Source organism: Mustela putorius, unplaced genomic scaffold, assembly GCF_011764305.1.
Source record: "Mustela putorius furo isolate JIRA1106 unplaced genomic scaffold, ASM1176430v1.1 tig00003901_pilon_pilon_pilon, whole genome shotgun sequence".
NCBI lineage: Eukaryota > Metazoa > Chordata > Mammalia > Carnivora > Mustelidae > Mustela > Mustela putorius.
In genome coordinates, this window is record NW_025422049.1 from 20606959 (window position 1) to 20627362 (window position 20404).

General features: G+C 39.0%; 1 protein-coding gene across 1 annotated transcript in view; it reads right to left on the bottom strand.

Annotated features, from left to right (window-relative positions):
* The window catches only part of IL1RAPL2 (interleukin 1 receptor accessory protein like 2), a 617445-nt gene that overhangs the window by 534154 nt on the left and 62887 nt on the right, over positions 1 to 20404 (bottom strand). Inside the window, exon 3 of the mRNA XM_045068289.1 lies at positions 1628 to 1781. Within this exon, the coding sequence (XP_044924224.1) occupies positions 1628 to 1781 (154 nt within the window). The remainder of the gene's footprint in view (positions 1 to 1627; positions 1782 to 20404) is intronic.

Here is a 20404-nt window from a genome sequence, read left to right on the forward strand (position 1 = left end):
AGGTCAGATGAACATATGCGAAAATAACATAGAAGGAAATCTGTATTTCTAACATTTGTGTGAATATGTTATAATTAATCAACTACTTGATTTCAATATTACATAGTTAAACTGGTAATGCCCAAGAGCATCAGTCTTAAGTTAATCAATATAATCATAATTATGATTGTCTGGATAATGTCAAATTTTACTATGGCTCAGATTTTACCTACAATAAAAATGTGTGTGTGAACACTTACACACACACACACACACACACACACACACATACACATACATCTAAAACATAGATAAGAAAAAAAAATTAGGCAAGGTTTTCTCAGGAACAATAGCAGGTAGACTTTTGTCATGAAATTTCTTGGGTCCATCATACCCATCATCAGAGATAACATTTATGGGTATCAGGTTCTGTCATGTCACTGAAAACTACTTTCTAACATTCTCCACCAGATCAGAATATCATGAGTTTCTCTTCTTCATGTGGTATGAGTAGAATTACTAGTTTATATTTCACTTGTACTTCAGATTTAAAATACACATATAGGGGCGCCTGGGTGGCTCAGTGGGTTAAAGCCTCTGCCTTCAGCTCAGGTCATGATCCCAGGGTCCTGGGATAGAGTTCCGCATCAGGCTCTCTGCTCAGCGGGAAGCCTGCTTCCTCCTCTCTATCTCTCTGCCTGCCTCTCTGCCTACTTGTGATCTCTGTCAAATAAATAAATAACTAAAATCTTTAAAAAAATACACATATACATACTATTTGTTGAGATTCTTTTCCATTTAAGAATCACTAGAAGGGGGCGCCCTGGTGGCTCAGTGGGTTAAAGCCTCTGCCTTTGGCTCGGGTCATGATCCCAGGGTCTTGGGATCGAGCCCCACATAGGGCTCTCTGCTGAGCAGAGAGCCTGCTTCCCTTCCTCTCTCTCTGCCTACCTCTCTGCCTACTTGTGATCTCTGTCAAATAAATAAATAGGGTCTTTAAAAAAAAAAGAATCACTAGAAGCACACAATAACATCAGTCATTTATGAGCAGTTTTGTATAAATGATATTCTGGATGCAGTCCAAGAGGGTATCATTTCAAAAGCCCAGTAGAATCTAATTCTGAGGCAGGCATTACCTACAAGGAGATTCTACATATCAACATTCTATAGTGGTTCCAGTATATCTTTTCTGAGATGCTTAGTAACAAGATATCTTGAAGAGTTAAAAACACATCATAAAGGCAGAGAAGAGATATGCAGCAATTGGCCTCATGTTCCCTAAATCAATTTTCCATATTCCACATATAGTTTATCAGTACAACTTATTAACAGTGAGCTTTCAAACCATCTGATTTGCAGCCAATCCTAAATTCACTGCAAGTTTGCTGTTTGTTTTGGAAACTCTTTCTTCCCATAACAAATTATTATTTATTTTTAAGTTATATTAGTCACCATACAGTATATCATTAGTTTTTGATGTAGTGTTCCAAGATTCATTGTTTGCATATAACACCCAGTGCTCCACGATATCTATGCCCTCCTCAATCCCCATGACCAGGCTCACTCATATCCCCATGCTCCTCCCTTCTAAAACCTTCCATTTGTTTCCAAATTTCACTTGCCATAATTTGGTAGAACCAATTCTTACCTGTAACCTTCAATTCAGTTGTTCGTCTTACAAGTTTTCCTTCATACTTAAGTTCGCAAGTGTAATTTCCTCCATCTTCTTCTTGAACTTCTTGGATTAGCAGAGCATTTCCCTTCTGTATTATTATACTTCTCCACATTTTGGGCTTACATTCCTGCAGAAAAAATATTTGTGAACAAACAAAAAAAATTAAATTCTCATCAAGTCTTAGTACTGACAAGTTATTACTTTCACTTTCTTATGCTCTTCTCTTTACTTTTCAAAATATATAATTAGAGTTAAGTCAATGACCATAAAAAATCACAACAGCATCTTAATGTGTCCAATTTAAATATCACAACTATCAGCCCAGTAGCTACCTTAAAAGACTGATCCCAAGTGCAGAAAGTAATTAGAGATATTCTGCAAAAATGGAAAAGCATACAAACTCCCCAAGATGCAAAAAGGATATAGCAAAACCTTAAAATTTGCTAAATATCCTGTATTTTTTTCTATTTGACAGGGATTTTCCTAAAAGTCCTAAAAGAATAGTGTTCATTTAGTAACAAAGCATACTACAAGGGAGTCTGAGGCATTATTAAAAATTCATAAAAAGCTTTACATTGGCAATATTGTCTACAATAATTTTAATAACTACTTCTTATAGTTAAAGACTGATGCTAATATTCCAGAGTCTCCCTTCCCATAATCAAGAGATACATCTAGGTGGGTGGGGGTGAGAACAAGGGTCAAGAAAATTAGGCTTAAGCAGTTCTTTAGAGACATAGCTTGGTAAAATAAGGACACATTTTGTTCTAGTCATAAAAAAGGAGAAATTATCCACTCATTTTCTGAGTTCAGTGACATATGACCAGAGAATAAGATCTGGGTTTGGAAGACAATTTTTCTACACGCCTGATGGAAACACGAGGGAGCCTTGCTACTAAGATTGGACTTCTCTAGAAAGGAATGTTTAACAATTTTCCAGAGAGTGACAAAGACATAGCAATAACCAAGTATGTAAGAATATTCAGCCAAGTGGCTGTGCCTTTCGGGAATTTTCTCAGACTACTTTTTAGATATGGTTCCAGTTTGTCTACCACTCATCTCAAATGTTCAACCAAACTGTGGCCAAAAGCTATACATCAAACATCAAGAGGAGGTGTAGGGGACAATTGTGAGGGAGTGCTGAATAATCAAGGCAAAAATATTTTATCATCTAAATTTTGAATCTGTCAGTTAAGACAATGAAAAAATGATTGTGAGGTCAATGATGTAAATAATTGTTAAGCGAAATTTTCTCTTTTCCCACTATGGTATATACAACATCTCTTCAACCCCTTCTCTCCCTCACCCCCACTCCTGCCCTCCACAAATACATCCTAAACATTCACATAAAGATAGAATCAGTGTTGACTCTCAAACCCAGCTCTACATACTTGTGTACATGTATGCATGTGTGTGTGTGTGTGTGTGTGTGAAATGATTTAATTGAATGAGTATCCATTTAATAGTTTCTTACTTTAACAGATCTTTTTCTTTTATGATAGCAGGAGTTTTGACAACAAAATACAAGAACTGGCACTTAAGTTCACAGGTACAATATTTAAGAGATATGCTTGCTTTATGTCCAGTATAACTACCCACACATATTGTCAGAGAGTAAATAAAAGTAATACTATCTAGGACATCTAGATATAAGTCTGCTTCACTCCCTAGGGTCTTTCCAAAGAACAGTTAAGGGTCTGTCTGAAATTATATTACATACCATGTCTGGCAAGGTTTATCACCTATATGAGATTTTCTTCTGAGTTAAACCTTGGGATATAAGGTTTCTGAGAAAATGAAGAAGAAAGTCTGAACAACAACAAAAAAATAGTCCAGCTGCCACTATCGTCATACAATAATAATCCACAATTATTTTCGCATTGCTTCAAACTCCAATAGCCTCAGATTTCTAAAGAATCATTCTGAAGGTTATTAAACAAAAATATGGTCCCTCTGGGCATTTTGAGAGGAAAGGAAAATGAAAACTGAGCTGCTTCACTTTCACATAGCAGTGGTGGGGGTGGGAAAATGAGCCCACACACTCATTGTATTCAAAGACAAATGACTTTGTTTTCTAATGTCATTTTTGGGGAAAGTCCATCTGCAATTAGCTCTAACCATTTTCATTTTTCCAGCACACAGCTTTGATTTCTTTTTTCCCAAGGAAGTAAAATCTATAGAGTGTATAAGAGTTAGAAAATAACCCCTGCTGAAGAACAGCCTGGAATCTTTACACATTCTTTGGGCTAGATCGAGATAGTCCCAACTATCTTCCAAGTTGCCATCTAGCCTTATAAAAGATTATTTGTACCTAATAGAGTTTTGTGGATTTTTTTAAACTTTGGCATAGGAAAATGTTATTATCAGGTCATCTCCACCCTTCTAGAGACAATGTAGTATAGATGAAAAGGTAAACTGTAGTCAGAGCAAGACATCTCTAAGTCAAAATCTGGGGTTCACCCAAGTTCTGTTATTTTGGTCAAATTTGCTTAAGTTCTTTACTTAAGTATCAGTTTCTTACTCTATATATGAAGATAACATATACTACTATGTGAGCAGCCAGAGCACAGAGGTTTACAGAGTTTATTCATTACATTCTTGTTGGGAGCACTATATATGGTGGTCTTCAGCACAGAGAATGCTTTCTATCCCTAAACTTTCACAATCTTGGATTATATCTCCTCCAAATCCCCAGCTCTCTTTGGTGAAAATTGGTGCTAATGGACTAATCAGATGAAAACAAATCTTCACTAATTGGTTAGCCATCCCCAGGAACATAATACTTTAATCCACTGAAAATGTATAGCTCTTAAGAGGCCACTCCAACACTAATCCTAGCAGGTGGGTAGAGGAACTCTATTTTATTAGAAGAGGCTTATAGATGACCATCATACATCAAGCGACCCATCCTTTACAAAATTAATTCCTTGGCTATCCTTCAAATATATGGGTACCTATATCAAATCTCCAAAGTCTTCCAGCCTTTTTACTCCACTGTTTACAGCATCCTTCCCTTAAACTGCTGGCTGCTAGGTTTACTACTGTCATTGCTTCTCTCCTGTACCCAATCTCCCTATGACCTCTCTCCTACTGAACAAGCATCATTGCCATACCTCATTGCTCCATATCCATTTAATTTAATTTTGACAGCCTGTTAGGCAAAGTAATTTGAAACATGTAAATCAAATCTAAAGATGGCTGTTTATCTGAGGTGAGGAAAAACCTTCAAAGCCTTAAATATGAGCAGGTCCCTTATATTTGTACTTTGGGACCATTAAAATAAACTTCATCACCTTGAAGGTTTTGCTGAAGGCCAGTCTTGTGGAGGTACCTATGTTCAATAAACAGCTCCAGTTCATGTCCTGACCGATCCCTCATAGAGCTGTTTGTTATACAACCTCCTTGTTAAATCATAATAATGTCAATCCTTAAAGACAAGCTTCCTTCCCTCTCTGCCAGCCTTCCTGAGTGGCATTTGTCATTTGCCAGTATGTACTAAGTTGGGAGCCTAGAAGGTTCAATAGGAACATCTGTGGACCAAGTTTCTTAATGTAACATGTTGCTAGCCACATTTGGATGTTGGAATTTCCACCCTGAAACAGTCACCACCATATTCACAGTACATTTCTGAGATATCATCATCATACAAACAGGTATTTTTTAATCAGTTTGATTTGTTGGTCTGGTTATTTCAGGGCTTTTGGAGCACAGGACTCATTTCTCATGGCAAATATACCAGGAAGATTTATTTAAATATTTATTCTGATTCTGAAGTTCAGACACAAAGTAGTTGGACAACCATAAACCAATCATGTAATCTCTGGTCCTCAAGTTACTTTTGTTCAAATACCTACTACTCATGCACTCTGATGCAATTTCTCTCCTTTCCCCTGGAGACTGGACTATTCATAGAGTATCTAGGCATCTACCTAACAATCTGTAGTGAACGTGAACTTTCTTCAATTTAAAGATGGAAGACATAGGAGCACAATTGTAAATTAGGTATCAACTTTGCCCTTTTCATCCCTACCCATACTCCAAATTCACAGGATAACAAATTTGACAAAGTTTTTCCCCTCCCTAGCTCTATTTCTCTTTCTCTCTTCATAGTCCTAATGTTAAAGTTGGTACCCCACAGTGGTTAAAGTGTACATTCTAGACTCAAATACTTGAGCTGGAATCCTAAGTTGTATGTTCTTAAACATGCCAATTCATTGATCTAAACCTTAGTTTTTCAACTTTTGAAAAAAGTGGTGATAATATTTACCAATACGGCCAATTATAAGGATTTAAAGAGGTAATGTATATAGGTGTTCAGTAATATAGGGCATCACATGCTAAAAACAATAAATATTAACTACTATACTATTATTATTATCACTATTATTACTCTGCTTTCAGATTACATACACATCCATTATGACATGTTAATGTCTCTCAGGAATTAATGTGATTCACATTTCTATAGGGGTCTGAGACAATCCAAAACACAATCCAACGTTATAACTCATTTTTTAAAAGATTTCATTTATTTATTTATTTGAGAGAGAGAGAGAGAGAATACATTGAGAGCAGGAGGAGGGAAAGAGGGACAGGAAGAGAAAGGAAGATAATCTCAAGCAGACTCTGTGCGGAGAAGAGAGCCTAGCACAAGATTTGATCCCATGACCCCAAGATCATGACCTAAGCCAAAACCAAGAGTCAGATGCTCAACAAACTGAGCCACCCCAGCACCATCCCCCAAGTTATAATTCTAATGTAGGTGTTGACTTCCAGTTTCTGATTCAACATGCAAAAGTTTTGAAGTTGTCACTACCATCCATACAACAAGAAAAAATGTGAACAAACTGAAAATCAACAACTCTTCTTATATTCATCAGATATTTATGGTGACAGTGAAAACCACTACCCCAAAAACCACAGAGACAGGTGATACAGAGAATCACAACTTACTGCAAGCTGAAGCAAACACAGGAACCAGCAACTAACAGGAGCACTTAAGGATAACTTACTAATTTCTGAAGACTATGAACTAGCTTTATATATAAAAACCCCTGGGGGGGCAATCTTTTGAAGAGCACACTTTTAGAATGTTTACCTCCAGGAGCCCCACCAGGTTTTCAGCATGGAAACTAGAGAAAAATCCCCTTATGCTCCCGGCAAAGGAAGGAAAAAGTAAACATTATGAAATATACCCAAAGAGTCCTATTCTCCTTAACAGCCTGTCCTCAAAGTATATGGGAAAAGGGAAATATCTGATGGCAGTCCCTCTAGTCTTTGAAGTGAGGGAAGAAAAATAGCCAGCACCAACTCCCTCTATCCTTGCTGTCTCATCTAATGGAGGTGGGAGAGAAGCTGAGAAGCACTTGTGATGGTCATAGCCCAGGGACAAGGTTCACTAAAAGACTGAAATCTAATCATAAGATTACAGATTGCTTTCCCTTACCCTATATTTTAACAAGTATAACTCCTGTATAACAATAGGATATTATAGCAAAAATAACTGCACAATTCAGGCCTTATTTAAGAAGTCTCTAGGTAAAACCAAAGATAACAGGAGAGTGGATATCAAGGACACCAGAAGGAATTTTAGCCTCTAATATCTATGACTATAGCAAGCAATAAACACAGCCTAACTCTTAGCCAGATAAATGTAAAAATCTCAAATTAAAGACCTATTACCTCAGTTCCTTTTACTTAGTACATTATGCCTGGCTTTTGACAATAATTTACATGGTATACTAAGAGACAAACAAAACAAAATAAAAACCACCATTTGAAGAGAAAGAACAAGCATTAGGACCAGACTCAGGTATGGTAGAAAATTTGGAATTATCAGTCAGGGAATTTAAAATAAATATTATTAATATGTTAATGGACCTAAAGGCAAGGGTGGAAAATATGTAAAAACAGAAGAGAGATGGAAACTCTTTAAAAAAGTAAAATGAAATACTATAAATAAAAACACTGTAACAGAAATAAAGAATGCTTTTCTTGGTACGTTAGTAAACTGGGCATGGCCAAGAAAAAAAAAATCAGTGAGTTTGAAGATATGTCAATAAAAACTTCCCAAACTAACAAGCAAAAATAAAAAGAATTTTTAAAAAGAATATCTAAAGACTTTGGAAGAAATATAAGAAGTATAACATAAGTGTAATAAAAATACACAAAAGAAAAGAAGAGGAGAAAAATGTGGAAGAAACATCTGAAGTAATTCTAACCCTGCATCATCCAAGATTACAGCAGACTGGGCATGGACAAAGAGGTCTGGTGTGCATGTAGGCTACTAGTAATATCTGAGTTGAGTTTTAAACAATATATAAAAATTATATCTGAGCTGAGTTTTAAACAATATATAAAAGGTAAGACATACTGGATAGAGAGAACAACATGTGAAGCACTCAGATGAGAAATAACATGAAGTAAACAAAAAAATTCTGAATACTTTTATTGTTGAGAGTAGCAATGAGTAGGCTGAGACCAAATACTAAAAAGCCTACAGAGGGGAGGAGCCAAGATGGCAAGAGAAGTAGCAGGCTGAGACGACATCAGGTAGCAGAAGATCAGCTAGATAGCTTATCAAACCATTCCGAACACCTACAAATCCAACAGGAGATTGAGGAGAAGAAGAGCAGCAATTCCAGAAACAGAAAATCGACCTGTGGAGAAATGAATCCAAAGTGATGGGAAGATAGACCCTGGGGGGAGGGGCCGGCTCCCAGCAAGTGGCAGAGCAACAGAGCACAAAATCAGAACTTTTAAAAGTCTGCTCCAGGGGCGCCTGGGTGGCTCAGTAGGTTAAGCCACTGCCTTTGGCTCAGGTCATGATCTCAGGGTCCTGGGATCGAGCCCCACATCGGGCTCTCTGCTCAGCAGGGAGCCTGGTTCCCGCTCCCTCTCTGTCTGCCTCTCTGCCTGCTTGTGATCTCTCTGTCAAATAAATAAAATCTTTGATAAATAAATAAATAAATAAAGTCTGCTCCACTGAGGGACATCGCTCCAGAGGCTAGAAAGGGGTGAAGCCCACCCAGGGACAGCATGGTTTCAGGTCCTGCGGGGTCACAGAAGGATTGGGGGTATCTGAGTGTCAGAACTCACAGGTATTAGAGCAGGGAAGCAGGCTACCGAGATGGAGCTGAGGAGCAAGCTCTCAACTCGGGGTTACTTTATCATGATCCATAGCACAGGTCACTGTTCTATAAGCCAGGACCCCATGGGACCCGTTGAGACTCCTCTGGAAGAGCTCAGGGATCTACAGGGTTTGGAGACTCCAGGTGGGGCTGTGTGCCAGAGGCAGAGATGTTTGGTCACAGGCTAAGTGATGTCAGAGCGCAGCCAGAGGCCAGGGAGACAGGAGTGATTGAGCGCTTTTCTCCGAGGGCGCATTGAGGAGTGGGGGCCCCGAGCTCCCGGCTCCTCTAGGCCGGGGATTGGGAGGCTGCCATTTTCATTATCGTCCTCTGGAACTCTATGGAAAGTGTTCAGGGAACAAAAGCTCCCGAAAGTGAACCTGAGCAGATTACTTACCCTGGCCCCTGGTAAGGGTGGTACAATTCTGCCTGGGGCAAAGACACTTGAGAATCATTACAACAGGTCCCTCCCCAAGAAGATCAGCAAGAAATCCAGCCTGAACAAGTTCACTTACCAAGGTGAACAGCGGAATTCCACAGTAGGAGAAAGCAAAGCATGGACTTCAAGGCTCTCTCCCCATGATTCTTTAGACTTGAAAAGTTAATTAATTTTTTTAATTTGTTTCTTCTGCTATTTTTTTAACTTTTACCCGTTCCTCTTTTAACATTTTTTAACTAGTTTATCTTAACAATACCTTTCAAAAATATTTTTTGAACCTTCATTATTATAGTCACATTTTATCCTACATTGTATCTAACTTTATTTTTCATATACACATATGGTTTTTTCTTCAAAAAAAATTTGGGATACAACTTCTTCTAATAGATCAAAATATACCCTAAATCTAGCACAGGGCTTTGTTCTAGTTTCCAACCTGAGCAAATTCTCTTCACTTTTTTTTTCTTTATTTCCCCAACCAACTTATCTTATCAACTCCTTCCTTAGAAATTAAAAAGTTTTTTCATCTTCATAGTCATATTCCATTGCTTTATCATGTTTACCCTTATATATGTTTTACATTCCTTAAAATTTGGGGAGGTAGTTTCTTCTAAGAGACCAAAATACTCCCAAAATTAAGTAGGTGAACCTGTTCTATTCACCAGTCTTTTATATATGTGTATACACACACACACACACACACACATACTTATATATATGATATATATCATATATATGCATATATATATATACATTTTATATTGTTTTTTTCACTTTTAAATTTTTTATTATTTTTCTGAACTTCTTTTTACCCCCTTTCTTCCCCCCACGATTTGGGGTCTCCTCTGATTTGGTTAAAGCACATTTTACTGGGGTCTTTGCCACCCTTTTAGTATTTTATTCGCATTCGCTCCTTCATATATTCTTATCTGGATAAAATGACAAGGCGGAAAAACTGACCACAAAAAAAAGAACAAGAGGGGTGTCTGGGTGGCTCAGTGGTTTAAGCGTCTGCCTTCAGCTCAGGTCATGATCTCAGGGTCCTGGGATCGAGTCCCACATCGGGCTCTCTGCTTAGCAGGGAGCCTGATTCCCCCTCTCTCTCTTCCTGCCTTCTGTCTACTTGTGATCTCTCTCTGTCTATCAAATAAATACATAAAAATCTTTTAAAAAAAAATGAACAAGAGGCTGCACCGAAAGGCAGGGACCTAATCAATATGAACATTGGTAATATGTAAGATCTAGAGTTCAGAATGACTATTCTCAAGGTGCTAGCCTGGCTCAAAAAAGTCATGGAAGAGATTAGAGAAACACTGTCTGGAGAAATAAAAGCCCTTTCTGGAGAAATAAAATAATTAAAATCTGACCAAGTTGAAATTAAAAAAGCTATTAATGAGGTCCAATTAAAAAATGGAGGCTATTACTGCTAGGATAAATGATTCAGAAGAGAGAATTAGTGATATAGAAGACCAAATGACATAGAAAAAGGAAGCTGAGCAAAAGAAAGACAACCACTGGACCATGAGGGGAAAATCTGAGAAACAAGTGATACCATAAGATGAAACAACATTAGAATAATTGGGATTCCAGAAGAAGAAGAAAGAGAGAGGGGAGCAGAAGGTATATTGGAGAGAATTATTGTGAGAATTTCCCTAATATGGCAAAGGGAACAAGCTTCAAAATCCAGAAGTCACAGAGAACCCCCCTCAAATCAATAAGAATAGGTCCACACCCCATCATCTAATAGTAACATTTACAAGCCTTAGTGACAAAGAGAAAATCCTGAAAGCAGCCCGGGAAAAGAAGTCTAACATACAATGGTAAAAATATTAGAATGGCAGTGAACTTATCCACAGAGACCAGGCAGGCCAGAAAGAACTGGCATAATATATTCAGAGCACTAAAGGAGAAAAACATGCAGCCAAGAATATTATATCCAGCTAGGCTATCATTGAAAATAGAAGGAGCAATAAAAAGCTTCCAGGACAGAGGGGGACAAGATGGTGGGGAAGTAGGAGGAGGCACCTTTTCAATCTGTACCATAAAGTGAGCTGATTACCTACCAAAGAACTCCGATCACCCATGAAATCAGCCTGAGATCAGAATTATACACGTCTGGATCTCTACAGGGGCAGGAGATGCCAGTGGACAGGTAAAGTGAAGTGGGAACGGCAGACTGATATCAGAAGATAAACAAAAGGAGGAAGGAGCCATCAGAGGCAACTGGTTGGAAAGTAATACCCCCAATACGAGCGAGAGTGCCCTGCATCTGGGGACCAGCATTAACTTGGAGACTGGTTGAAAGCACTCCAAAAGAGCAAAGGATTGCAGGGGGGAAATTGTAGGAATCAGGGGCATCTAGGGAAAGGGGCTTAAGTCCCTGGTCCCAGGACAGCCTCCCCTGGTGCTGAGCTAGAGAGAGTGCGGCGGAGAAACAAGGTCTTGCCGCCAGCGCGCCCGAGAACACGTGGGGTCTGGCTCCTATGAGGGGCTGGGAGGCACGCTGGACGGCAGAACGGGTGAGCCCTGCTCTAGAGCCTGAGATGCACGTGCCCTTCATCCTCCCCTGAGAGAGGTACAAAGGCCCAGCCGGTGCCCTTTGATACGTGCCATTGTTTCAGAGCCTAAGACGCGTGCACCAAACTCTCCCCCCAGAGAGGTGTGCGAAGGCCCAGCCTGGTGCTTTCAGACCTGCACCCTGTTCGCAGAGCCTGAGACCTGCACGTGACCCACAGCCTCCCCTGAAAGAGGTGCGCGCAAGCCAGGCACTCTTAGACCCAGAAAGACCAGGCACTCCCAGCCCAGGCCAGCGGGAAAACCTCAGTGTGAGATCACTACTTGGAATCTCTCTGGCAGTCTGGAGCTGCCCAGACAGCCACCACTGCCGTGGCTTTGGGGACAAGCAGAAGATCCTGCATCTGACTGAACAGATATAGTTGGATGTATCGACCGTGGTGCAGTCAGGGTGCACCCCAAAACACTTCTGAGCAATCAGGATTCCCCACCCAAATGAGAGACAAAAGAAAAGAAAAAGAAAAAAGAGAGAGAGAGAGACAGGAAAGAAAGGGAAGATGAAAGAAAAGGTTCAGCCCAAATGGGCCCCAAGGTAAGATTTATGAAGTAGACAAACAAAAACAGACAAACAAAAAGACCGATAAAAGTATATGATGAGAGAAAAAAAAAAAAAATATATATATATATGCAAATAAAGGAAGAACCTCGTCAAAAAGAACCCCAAGTGTAAGATTTATATACTATCAGGACAAACACAAAAACACAGAAACAGTGGTGGAAAAAAAGGATGGTAGAGTGGTTATAAATTCTCAGTGTGCCCGAGGAACATTGTTTTGATTCTTCCTGGATATATCTTGACATCTTTGTTTAAGGACTCAACTTCCCTAAGATAAAGGGGAATTAAAAATTGGTTTACTTATAAGGGTAGTATTGATTGGGGAAAGGGGAATACTTTGAAGTTTAACCCTATATGAATATTAGAAAATAAAAATAAAAAGGAATAAACTAGACTAAACTAAAATTTTAAAAAAACAGAAATTATAAAAACAGAAATCCAAAGAAAAACATAGGTGTACGTATCAAAAAGTTCAGGTTAGAAGGTTATTATGGAATTCAATGTACTGGTCAGCTCACTGTGATGGTAAATAGGTTAAAAAAAATTATCTATGTATTTAAAAAATGAACCAGAATAGTGGAAAAGAGTAAAAAAGAAAAGTTTTCCTATCAAGTAGTGGTAGTTGTTCTCTTGTCATTCTTTTTTTTTTTTTTTTTTTTCCCACGGTTTGTTTTCTGGGGCAGGGGCCTGCCATGTGGGTTTTCAGTCAATGATGTTCCCTGAGTTAAGTCCTCCCGCCCCTGTCAAGGGGGTGGGCTCTAGGGAAACTGGGTTTTTTCAGGCTTTTGTTCTCTGGCGGTTTTTATATTTGTTCACTTTTTTTCTCTCACCTTGATCACTTTTGATGGTTTTTGTAGTTTTAGAAGAAAACAAACTGCACCCTGACCTCCCTCTCAGAGAGAAGTCTCAGTCTGGCTGCCGAGCCCAAGTAAGTTACCCCTTGGCCGCGGGATGCAGAAAAAAGCATTTGACAAAATCCGGCATCCGTTCCTGAATAAAACGCTTCAAAGTATAGGGATAGAGGGAATATTCCTGAACTTCATAAAATCTATCTATGAAAGACCCACAGCAAATATCATCCTCAATGGGAAAAAGCTCACAGGCTTCCTGTTGAGATCAGGAACAAGACAAGGATGCCCACTTTCACCACTCTTGTTCAACATAGTATTAGAAGTCCTAGCAACAGCAATCAGACAATAAAGAGAAATAAAAGGTATCCAAACTGGCAATGAAGAAGTCAAACTCTCTTTCTTCGCAGATGACATGATTCTTTATATGGAAAACACAAAAGAGCACACTCCCAAACTACTAGAACTCATACAGCAATTCAGCAACGTGATAGGATACAAAGTCAATGTACAGAAATCAGTGGCTTTCTTATACACTAACAATGAAAATAAAGAAAGGGAAATTAGAGAATTGATTCCATTTACTATAGCACCAAGAACCATAAGATACCTGGGAATAAACATAATTAAAGAGGTAAAGGATCTGTACTCCAGGAACTACAGAACACTTATGAAAGAAATTGAAGAAGACACAAAAAGATGGAAGACCATTCCATGCTCTTGGATCGGAAGAATAAACATTGTTAAAATGTCTATACTGCCTAGAGCAATCTATACACAATCTATACACAGCTACAAAGCTGTGATCACCAAGATAGCATGATACAGGCATAAAAACAGAGAAATAGACCAGTGGAACAGAGTAGAGAGCCCAGATATGGACCCTCAACTCTATGGTCAATTAATCTTCGACAAAACAGGAAAAAATGTACAGTGGAAAAAAGACAGTCTCTTCAATAAATGGTGCTGGGGAAACTGGAAAGCTGTACGTAGCAGAATGAAACATGACCATTGTCTTACACCGTACATAAAGATAAACTCGCAATGGGTAAAAGACCTCAACGTGAGACAGGGATCCATCAGAATCCTAGAGGAGAACATAAGCAGTAATCTCCTCAATATCAGCCACAGCAACTTCTTTCAAGATATGTCTCCAAAGGCAAAGGAAACAAAAGCGAAAATAAACTTTTGGGACTTCATCAAAATCAAAAGCTTCTGCACAGCAAAGGAAACAGTCAAAAAAACAAAGAGGCAACCCACGGAATGGGAGAAGATATTTGCAAATGGCAGTACAGACAAAAGGTTGATATCCAGGATCTATAAAGAACACCTCAAACTCAACACACAAAAAAACAGCTAACATATCAAAACATGGGCAGAAGATATGAATAGACACTTCTCCAATGAAGACATACAAATGGCTATCAGACACATGAAAATGTGTTTATCATCACTAGCCATCAGGGAGATTCAAATGAAAACCACATTGACATATCATCTTACACCAGTTAGAATGGCCAAAATAAACAAGACAGGAAACAACATGCGTCAGAGGGGATGTGGAGAAAGGGGAACCCTCTTACACTGTTGGTGGGAATGCAAGTTAGTGCAGCAACTTTAAAGAACAGTGTGAAGATTCCTCAAGAAATTAAAAATAGACCTCCCTTATGACCCTGCAACTGCACTACTGGGTATTTACCCCAAAGATACAGATGTAGTGAAAAGAAGGGCCATCTGTACCCCAATGTTTATAGCAGCAATGGTTGCCAAACTGTGGAAAGAACCAAGATGCCCTTCAACTGACGAATGGATAAGTAAAATGTGGTCCATATACACTATGGAGTATTATGCCTCCATCAGAAAGGATGAATACCCAACTTTTGTAGCAACATGGATGGGATTGAAAGAGATTATGCTGAGTGAAATAAGTCAAGCAGAGAGAGTCAATTATCATATGGTTTCACTTATTTGTGGAGTATAACAAATAGCATGGAGGACAAGGGGAGTTAGATAGGAGAAGGGAGTTGGGGGAAATTGGAAGGGGAGGTGAACCATGAGAGACTATGGACTCTGAAAAACAATCTGAGGAGTTTGAAATGGCAGGGTCGTGGGAAGTTGGGGTACCAGGTAGTGGTTATTTTAGAGGGCAAGGATTGCGTGGAGCATTGGGTGTGGCGAAAAAATAATGAATACTGTTATGCTGAAAATAATTAAAAAATACATTATTAAAAAAGCTTCCAGGACAAACAAAAACTAAAAGAATTTGTAAACACCAAACCAGCTCTACAGCAAATATTTAAAGGGGTCCTCTAAGCAAAGAGAGAGCCTAAAACTAGTAGATGAGAAAGGAACAGAGACAATATACAGTAATAATCAACTTACAGGCAATACAATGGCACTAAATTCATATCTCTCAATAGTTACCCTGAATATAAATGGGCTCACTGCCCCAATCAAAAGACACAGGGTATCAGAATGGATAAAAAAACAAAACCCATCAATATGCTGTCTACAAGAAACTCATGTTAGACCCAAAGACACCTCCAGATTAAAAGTGGGGTGGAAAACAATTTACCATGCTAATGGATATCAAAAGAAAGCTGGGGTACCAATCCTTATATAAGATCAATAAGATTTTACGCCAAAGACTATAATAAGAGATGAGGAAGGACACTATATCATACTCAATGGGTCTGTCCAACGAGAAGATCTAACAATTTTAAATATCTATACCCCTAACATGGGAGCAGCCAACTATATAAACCAATTAAAAAGAAAATCAAAGAAACACATCAACAATAATACAATAATAGTAGGGGACTTTAACACTCCCCTCACTGAAATGGACAGATGATCTAAGCAAAAGATCAACAAGGAAATAAAGGCCTTAAATGATACATTGGAAGAGATGGACATCACAGATATATTCAGAATATTCAACCCCAATGAAACAGAATACACATTCTTCTCTAGTGCATATGGAACATTCTCCAGAATCGATCACATCCTGGGTCATAAATCAGGTCTCAACCAGTATCAAAAGATTGAGATCACTCCCTGCATATTTTCAGACCACAATGCTCTGAAGCTAGAACTCAAACACAAGAGGAAATTGGGAAAGGATCCAAATACATGGTAACTAAAGAGCATCCTTCTAAAGAATGAATGGATTAACCAGGAAATTAAAGAAGAATTGGGAAAATTCATGGAAGCAAATGATAATGAAAACACAATGGTTCAAAATCTGTAGGACACAGCAAAGGCAGTCCTGAGATGAAAATAAATAGTGGTACAAGCCTTTCTCAAGAAACAAGAAAGGTCTCAAATACACAACCTAATCCTGCACTTAAAGGAGCTGGAAAAAGAACAACAAAGAAAGCCTAAACCCAGCAGAAGAAGAGAATTAATAAAGATCAGAGTAGAAATCAATGAAATAGAAATGAAAAAAACAACAGAATAAATCAACAAAACTAGCTGGTTCTTTGAAGGAATTAATAAAAATGATAAACCCCTGGCCAGACTTATCAAAAAGAAAAGAGAAGGGGGGCGCCTAGGTGGCTCAGTGGGTTAAAGGCTCTGCCTTTGGCACAGGTCATGATACCAGGGTCTTGGGATCGAGCCCGGCACTGGGCCCTCTGCTCCGCAGGGAGCCCACTTCCTCCTCTCTCTCTCTGCCTGCCTCTCTGTCTACTTGTGATCTCTGTCTGCCAAATAAATAAATAAAATCTTTAAAGAGAGAGAGAGAGAGAAGAAAAGAAAAGAGAAGGGACCCAAATAAATAAAATCAATAATGAAAGAGGATAGATCACAACCAACACTGAAGAAATACAATTATAAGAACATATTATGAGAAACTATATGCCAGCAAATTTGACAATCTGGAAAAAATGGATGCATTCCTAAAGACATATAAGCTACCAAAACTGAACCAGGAAGAAATAGAAAACCTGAACAGACCCATTACCAGTAAGGAGATTGAAGCAGTCATCAAAAATCTCCCAACAAACAAGGGTCCAGGGCTGGATGGCATCCCAGGGAAATTCTAAAAAACATTTAAAGAAGAATTAATTCCTATTCCCCTGAAAATGTTCCAAAAAAAAAAAAAGAAAGAAAAGAAAAGAAATCGAAGGAAAACTTGCAAACACATTTTATGAGTCCAGCATTACGTTGATCCCAAAACCAGACAAGGATCCCATTAAAAAAGAGAATTACAGACCAATATCATTGATGAACACAGATGAGAAAATTCTCACCAAAATACTAGCCAATAGAATCCAACAGTACATTAAAAGAATTATTCACCATGACCAAGTGGGATTTATTTCAAGGCTGCAGGGATGGTTTGACATCTGCCAATCAATCAATGTTATAAAATACATTAATAAAAGAAGGAACAAGAACCATATGATACTCTCAATAGATGCAAAAAAAAGCATTTGACAAAGTACAGCATCCTTTCCTGGTCAAAACTCTGCAAAGTGTAGGGATAGAAGGTACATACCTCAATATTGTCAAAACCATCTATGAAAAACCCACCACAAATACCATTCTCAATGGAGAAAAACCGAGAGCTTCTGTTAAGGTCAGGAACACGGCAGGCATGTTCATTATCACCACTGCTATTCAACATAGTACTAGAAGTCCTAGCCTCAGCAATCAAACAACAGAAAGAAATAAAAGGCATCTGAATTGACAAAGAAGTCAAATTCTCACTCTTTTCAGATGATATGATACTTAATGTGGAAAGCCAAAAGACTCCACTCCAAAACTGTTAGAACTCATACAGGGATTCAGTAAAGTGTCAGGATATAAAATCAATGCACAGAAATCAGTTGCATTTCTACACACCAACAACAAGACAGAAATAAGAGAAATAAAGGAGTTGATCCCATTTACAATTGCACCCAAAACCATACTTAGGAATAAACCTATCCAGAGGCAAAGAATCTGTACTCAGAAAACTATAAAGTATTCATGAAAGAAATTGAGGGAGACACAAAGAAATGGAAAAATGTTCCAGCCTCCTGGATTGGAAGAACAAATATTGTGAAAATATCTATGCTACCCAAAGCAATCTACACATTTAATGCAATCCCTATCAAAATCCCATCCTTTTTTTTTTCAAAGAAATGGAACAAATCATCCTAAAATTTGTATGGAACCAGAAAAGACATCAAAAAGCCAGAGGAATATTGAAAAAGAAAACCAAAGTTGGTGGCATCACAATTCCGGACTTCAAGCTCTATTACAAAGCTGTCATCATCAAGACAGTATGGTACTGGCACAAAAACAGACACATAGATCAATGGAACAGAATAGAGAGTCCAAAAATAATCCCTCAACTCTATGGTCAACTAATCTGCAACAAAGCAGGAAAGAATGTCCAATGGAATAAAGGCAGTCTCTTCAACAAATGGTGTTGGGAAAATTGGACAGCCACATGCAGAAAAATGAGATTGGACCACTTCCTCACACCACACACGAAAATAGACTCAAAACGGATGAAGGACCTCAATGTGAGAAAGGAATCCATCAAAATCCTGGAGGAGAACACAGGCAACAACCTCTTCGAACTCAGCCACAGCAACTTCTTCCTAGCAACATCGCCAAAGGAAAGAGAACCAAGGGCAAGCATGAACTATTGGGACTTCATCAAGATCAAAAGCTTTTGCACAGCAAAGGAAATATTTAACAAAACCAAAAGACAACTGACAGAATGCGAGAAGATATTTGCAAACGACATATCAGATAAAGGGCTAGTACTCAAAAGCCATGAAGAACTTATCAAACTCAACACCCTAAGAACAAATACTCCAAGAAATGGGCAGAGGACATGAACAGACATTTCTGCAAAGAAGACATCCAGGTGGCCAACAGACACATGAAAAAGTGCACCACATCACTCGGCATCAGGGAATAAAAATCAAAACCACAATGGGATACCACCTCCCACCAGTCGGAATGGCTACAATGAACAAGTCAGGAAATGACAGATGCTGGTGAGGATGCGGAGAAAGGGGGACCCTCCTACACTGTTGGTGGGAATGCAAGCTACTGCAACCACTCTGAAACAGCATGGAGGTTCTTCAAAAAGTTTAAAATAGAGCTACCTTAAGACCCAGCAATTGCACTACTGGTTATTAACCTAAAGATACAAACGTAGTGATCCGAAGGGGCACGTGCACCCGAATATTTATAGCAGCAATGTCCACAATAGCCAAACTATGGAAAGAACCTAGATGTCCATCAACAGATAAATGGATAAAGAAGAGGTGGTATATATACACAATGGAATACTATGCAGCCATCAAAAGAAATGAAATCTTGCCATTTGCGACAACATGGATGGAACTAGAGCGTATGATGCTTAGCGAAATAAGTCAAGCAAAGAAAGACAACCATCATATGATCTCCCTGATATGAGGAAGTGGTGATGCAACATGGGTGGTTAAGGGGGTAGGAGAAGAATAAATGAAACAAGATGGGATCAGGAGGGAGACAAACCATAAGTGACTCTTAATCTCACAAAACAGAGGGTTGCTGGGGGGAGGGGGGTTGGGGGAAGGGGGGTGGGGTTATGGACATTGGGGAGGGTATGTGCTATGGTGAGTGCTGTGAAGTGTGTAAACCTGGTGATTCACAGAGCTGTACCCCTGGGGATAAAAATAGATGTTTATAAAAAAAATAAAAAATTAAAAAAAAACTCAGTAAATGTCAAAAAGAAAAGGAGAGAAGTTAGCGGGGAAGTAGGAGGAGGCACTGTTTCAACCTGTACCCTAAAGTGAGCTGATTACCTACCAAAGAACTCTGATCACCCATGAAATCAGCCCGATATTAGAATTATACACATCTGGATCTCTACAGGGACAGAAGATGCCAGTGGACAGGTAAAGCTGAGTGGGAACATCGGACTGATATCAAAAGATAAACAAAAGGGGGAGGGAGCCACCGGAAGTGACCCATTAGAAAGTAATACCCCAATACGAGAGAGCCTTGTAACTGGGGACCAGCATTAACTTGGAGTCTGGTTGAAAGCACTGAATAAGAGCAAAGGATCATGGGGGGAAATTGTGGGAATCGGGGCAGTTAGGGAAAGGGGCTTAAGTCCCCGGACCCAGGACAGCCACCCCTGGCACTGAGCCAGAGAGAGTGAGGTGGAGAATCCAGGTCTTGGTCTCTGAGCCACAAGCTGTCTGAAAGCAC